This window comes from Colius striatus, chromosome 5 (assembly GCF_028858725.1).
Source record: "Colius striatus isolate bColStr4 chromosome 5, bColStr4.1.hap1, whole genome shotgun sequence".
Taxonomy (NCBI): Eukaryota; Metazoa; Chordata; class Aves; order Coliiformes; family Coliidae; genus Colius; species Colius striatus.
In genome coordinates this window covers 16627147-16633146 of record NC_084763.1, presented here as the reverse complement: position 1 = coordinate 16633146, position 6000 = coordinate 16627147, and the positions used below count along the sequence as shown (strand labels likewise).

Below are 6000 nucleotides of genomic sequence, written 5' to 3'. Positions count from 1 at the left end.
GCATAGGTACCACACCTGGGCCCAGACAGCTCTTTTGAGGGGAAACAGAGCCGTATGTAACTTCGGTGGCACTACGGTATTTTCACACGTCTGGCTGAAAGCACCCATAAGTTAGGCCGGGGGAGTTTCCTCTTAACCCTCTGCCTCCATTTTGTTCCAACTTTAATTAAGCCAAGTCTTATACAAGCGGTCTAACAAAATACGGATTTAATATGTCTGGCCCCGGGTCTCCTCTCTGCCAAGTGTCGGGTGGCGGTACCGAGTAGTTTACTGAGGAGACCTGGGGATGGCCGAGGCGGGTGGGGTGGGGGCGGGAAAGAACGGCGACTTCCCCGCGCGGCGACCGGGCTCCGTGACCTTCCCCTGCCCGTTTCTTCGGAAACAAAAAATAACATGAATGTTTTAAAAAAGCGCTGTGGGGCTTCTCCCCCGGCCCGGCCCCGCCCCGCGCCGCCGCGGCGTTCGGATTTCCCGAGTCCCACCGCAGCTTCCCGGCGCTCGGGCGGGCGGGCGCGGGGGCGCGCGGGGGCGGGCACGCGCGGCGCTGCGCCGGCCTCCCGGGGGAGCGGCGCGCCGAGGCCCCGCCCACCGGCGGCGCGGCGCGGAGGGGGTTTGAATGAAAGACAGGACGAGCCCCGAGCACCATGTCACTCCGTGAGGGAGGCAGCGACAACTAGGCTGGGGAAGGCTCTTCCCTCCCCTCCTTTTTTTTTTTTCTTTTCTTTTTTTTTCCTTTATTTTTTTCCTTTATTTTTTCCTTTCTTTTTTCTTTTTTTTTTTTTTTTTTTTTTTTGGTTGGAAGTGGGGTGGGTGGGGAGCGAGAGGGGAGGGCTCGAGAGCGGAGCGAGCCGAGACGAGGAGAGCGAGCGAGCGAGCGGCGGCTCTGCGGAGGTCTGGAGTTGCACTGTGTTCCCGGCTCCTCTGGCAGGACACGTCCCTCCCGATCCGGGCAGCGGGCACTGCCGGAGGCACGCTGCTGCCAGCGCGGGAGACAGGCTGCTCCGCCGCGGGCAGCCGGGCAGGGGCTTCCACCCACCCAGCCCTACGCACACCCCCCGCCCGCTCCTCACACACACGTATATGTGCGTGCGGGCGCGATTTTGGCTGCGCTGGAAGTAGCCCGCGGTAGACGGCGAGGAAGTCTCGGCAGCCTCCTCGGTCGCCCGCGCTGTCAGGAATAGCGGCGTGAGAGGAAGAAAGGCCCTGGGGCACTACACCCTGCCAAGGAGTTCCCTGCGCCAGCCAGAAGGACTCCAGCTACATGGGCAAACGCCTGGACCAGCAGCCAATGTACCCCCAGTACACCTACTACTACCCCCACTATCTCCAAACCAAGGTAGGAGCTGGCGGGTGCTGGGGAGCGGAGCAGAGCGGCGCCAGTTGCGGGCCCGGCTCTTCTCTTGGGCGATTTTTTTTTCCGTCGCTTCCTCGGGTTCGGTGTCAGGCAGAGCCGCGCGGGTAGGCAGAAAGCAGGCACGAGAGAGGCAGGAAGGTTACCTCTTGCTCTCCCCTTCGTTTCTTTTTTATTTGAATTTGTGATTTATTTTTTTTTCTCCCTAAGGGCTGCTGGCGTCGGCTAATTGCTTTTATTGTTTGGGGAGACCGGTGCGGTTAACGCTGTCGTATCAGCGGGCAGGTAGTGTGTTTATTATGGCACAAGATAAAGATTGCTCCGAACAGAATCGGACACGAAACGCCGTTTTGGTGGCTCTTCTTGTGATCTCTACAGTTTATATGGAGCTTAAAAGCGTTTTTGCTGTTAGAAAAGCGGTCTGTGACAACTCAAACTTTTAATCAGCCGAGAAGGAGATGCTGTGGAGCTGAGAGAGCTCAGAGCTAACCAACTGGAAATCTGGTGGAGTTTGTTTCAGTGCATGGCACTGCTTTTAATATTTCATTAAATATCGAGGATGATACGGCCGTACTCTGTTGCATTTAGAAGGTCTAGAAATAGAGGGTAGCCACTTTCGGAGTGTGTATCCAAATGTGGAATCTTTAATTTTCTTTATTATTTTCTTAATAATTTTAAAAACGTTATCGGAATGGAGAGCAGGCCTGCATCTCCCAAAGAGGCTGAGTGGAGTCGATGCTACCTGGCCATGAGTTAGTTAATTAAAGCTTTATTTTTCTAATGCTATTGTATTATAGTCTGATGTCTGAAAAGATTTCCTGTGTGACCAAGTGACAGTAAAAGAAGAAAGCTCTAAACTGGAAGTTTGCAAACCCTGTTAGGACATTGTATTTAAAAAACAAAATAAAACAGTTCTGAAGTGTGACCTCTCAGCCATAGATTAACAGTTTCAGTTAATAAATGAACATTCTTTGAGGGAGGAGGAGGGGTAGGCAAGACACACTCACACGTGTGTATGGCACTGCAGACACATATACACGTTGCACTTCTGTGGCAAATTTAACATATGGGACATTTGACGTGTGCGCCTGTGTGTGGTGAAGTGCCACGGGGGAAGCTGACTTCTCCAGACTTTTCGTTTGAAACACGTTGATCTGGTTGCAGAAAGGATAAGTTATATATCCTTGTTAATAGAATTACTTTCCCGTTAATGTTTATAGCTTGGCTGCTGCATTATATAAATTAACTAATTGTCAAAACTGTGATTCAGACCAGTCAGAGTTGCAGTGACACCAGAACCACTCAATATGATTACAGCCTTGTAATTCATGGCAGGGTTACCTCTCGGTTATTTGCTCTGCTGTTTCTTTCACCATATCGTGCAGTTTTTTTGAGTATCAAATATATCCTTTTAAATGTTGTGATTTTGAATAAGTTTTGCTTTCCTTCAAGGTCAATCCAAATTGTGTTTTACCTTTGTGACCATTTAGTGTGTATTGTTGTTGCAGCAGCAGCAGCCCGTCACTAGCTTGACTGCAATATTGCCTATAGCTTTAACTGTTTGGGGGATTGGGGGACGCAGACTGATGCTATTCCTCAAAACCTGGCAAGCCAAGGACATGAAACAATTGATATTTTTTTGAAAGAACAATAGCCTCGAGTATTGGAGGAGAAATATTGGACATTCCATGGCTTTTACTCATGTAGCTTGCATTTTGCCAGTCTTTTTTTTTTTTTTTTTTTAATCCTTTCTTTGCCCCCCCCCTTTTTTTTTAACTTTGTAAAATAAGCTTTTTAGGGAAATTAATCATGTATTTGAGCTTAAAATAGCTTTTCCATACCATGACTTTTTTTAAACCCATTTCTTTTTTTTTTAAAGACATTAAATGAATTTTTATAGATGGTATGTACAGTTATCAACCCCGTGAAAAGTCCTGTGCATCTGTCTTTGCATACATGTGCTATTACTGTAAGGACAGGTAAAATTTCACATCAGTGATACGTTTTATACTGCATTAGTTTTTCTTATTTTCCTCACTCCACAGCTAAATGCATGCATAAACTCTAAATAATAAAAGCACTTATACACATGCGTACAAGTATTTCTCTTCTATAGACCTTAAGACTTTAGGGTAGTGCAGACAGGCAGCATCTGGATTTTGTTACCTTAAAAGCTAGCCATCAGCTTCTGGGACATTTTAAAGCAGTTAGATCCATTGTATGTCTAAAGCTAATAGTCCGGTAATCAAATGACGTTGTGGTGGAGAGCTGTATCTTTTATCATGCCTCTTGGAGCAACATATATTAATAAACCTCGATATAATTCCAGCCATCCTGTGAACTCTAGCTTTCTATTTTCCAAAAACTGCTCTTTGTAGCGAGCACGGTAGGATTCAGCTCTACAGAAACAATGTGTTTTTATGCTCATAGTCGTGCACGCTGAGAGGGAGTGCATTCATTTGTAATTAAGAAATTCTAGACTTTCTTACAGCATTTGTGTACAGCTTGAGAAATGAAGAGTGGCAGCATGTTTGATGGGAAAAGTTTGGAAATTCACATTCTCTGGCGCATTTGGGTGAAGTGCTGCCTTTGCTTCGCTTGTTAGGTGAAGTTGTCTGGGTTCTTCTTTGAGAAGTACCGCGTTACTGTACATCACGTCCTTCTCACGGGGGAGCGCGGAGCTGCGCGCGATCTCAGTCTACAGTCTGTGTCCTATAGCACAGCTAGCACGTTGTTGTGCAGAAATGGTGTAAATGAATCACTACATGGATAATGGGATTATAAATAGAAAAAATGGCTTCCATATGTTTGTCTGGTCCCTTTAAGATTTTAGTGTTTCGTGGCCTTTTGTGGAACATGAAGCATGCACTCTTATGCAATTTACTTGTTCTCCTTCATAATCAGATGCCACCACCAAACCTCAAACTTAAGTTGCAGGTTCAGAAAAATCTGTTGTCATCCAAAAATGAAAAGAGGGGCAGGGGAGAGGAGCAAACGTAAATTTTCAAGAGACAATTGCAAGGAATTTAACATGTCTCTGAAGGGCAAGCACTGAGTTTGAGAAAAGACGTAACCTTGTTTGTTTTTTTTTTTCCTTTTTCCCATTTTGGCATGATGCTGTCTGACAATTGCAATTTGAAGGTATGGTGTTCTTTACAATTCTTTAGGCAGATCCTGAGAGCAGAGCCCAGTTGTCCTAGGAGTTTATTTCAGAGTGAACATTTTTGTTTGCTATTGTAAATGAAGCATATTGTCTTATGTTCTTGCTGCAAAGAATATATTGCACAGAGGTGGTTCGGCTCAGGTATATCTGAGAATCGGTAGTAGTTTTTTATTTTATCTTAGGACCTTAAGTGAATGACTTCAGTTGCACCCTCACTGATGGTGTAACTACTCAAACTACTAGTTTATAGGAGGATGTTGTAAGTTGTCACATATGAAATGGCAATTATGCCAAATCTTGCGTTGTGGTCTGTTTTTTTTTTTGCTCCCGTTCATTTCTTGCTTGCCAAAGCAAATTCTTTTCTCTCTGCACAGAGGAAAACAAAACTAAGCACCATGAAAGATCATATAATGATATGAAAAAAGGGGAAAAATATTAACCAAACCATTTGAATATATTTGAAAGAGTCTATTTAGTAGATGCTGTGTTTTATCTTTGTCTTCTGCAGCTTATGATTCACCCCTAGGGCTGGGGTAAGCTTTCTCTGCAAACAGTCTACTGAAAAAACCTGAATCACTTGGGTAGAAAGAAGGAGGTGCCACACTTTACCTGCTGACAGGAATTGTTTGGTTTACAGCCACTGGACCTACATTTGGAGTAAAACCATGTTAGTTTAGCAGCTATTTTCATGTGGTTTGATTTCACGCATTCTGCAGTTATTTCCTACCTATTAGTCAGTTTGGGTTTGGCAGTTTGACTCTCCTGATGTTGACTCTCTTAGCCGGTCAGAAGGCTGAAATAACCGAAACAAGGTGGTGTTTACTGTACCCACAAGGCCTCTTGGTCTCTGTATGCCTAATACACATGTGAGCACATGCAAAAGGACAAAGCATGATTTCCCAACACCTGCATGTATAAAATTCTGTCTCTGTGGATGTGAAAAGTGTGCAGACTGGCCCTCAGGCAAGAGTGGCTTAATGAGCGTGTCTGTGAAGTGACAGATACGTGCCCCAGCTGAGGAAAAAAGAACTGGGAAGTTCAAACAGGTGTACTCAGAAGAGTTTAAGCTCAATAAAGTAATTTTATGGGTACAGGTTTGGGTGCATGTATGCATTTTATGTTTCCTTCTTGTCATTTTTAGGGCACCCTTTGGCACAAAGGAATTAGCGACATCTTTCTGTTGTGTGCCATGAGTCCCTCCTTGACCTATCAGCCTCTTTAAGAAAGAATAATTTTGGAACTAGTGTAAAGCTCTTGACTCTCTTCACCTTGTACCTACCAATCCCATGCTCTTTTGTCACTCTCATTTCTGTTTAGTGAGTTTACCGCATTCCCCACTTTTGGCCATCTGGCCATACAGAAGGCCTTGAAGAAAACGTTCCAGATACGGAGATGCCTGACAGGGCTTCTCTGGCTGGTAGTGTTCGGATTGTGTTTGGTGCCTGGTGTGAAGCAGGGGTCAGGTGTAAGGAGTAATTCATCAACC

At 45.4% G+C, this 6000-nt stretch overlaps 1 protein-coding gene across 4 annotated transcripts in view; it reads left to right on the top strand.

The window, feature by feature from the left end:
• The first annotated feature begins 829 nt into the window (after positions 1 to 829).
• Positions 830 to 6000, top strand: part of RBMS3 (RNA binding motif single stranded interacting protein 3) — a 449717-nt gene continuing 444546 nt past the window's right edge. For all 4 annotated transcript variants that reach the window (XR_009818745.1, XM_061996425.1, XM_061996424.1 and 1 more), the window contains exon 1: positions 830 to 1336. Coding sequence is in view for 3 of the 4 variants with exons in the window: in XM_061996425.1 (XP_061852409.1) it covers positions 1262 to 1336 (75 nt within the window). In the remaining variant the exon portion in view is untranslated. The remainder of the gene's footprint in view (positions 1337 to 6000) is intronic.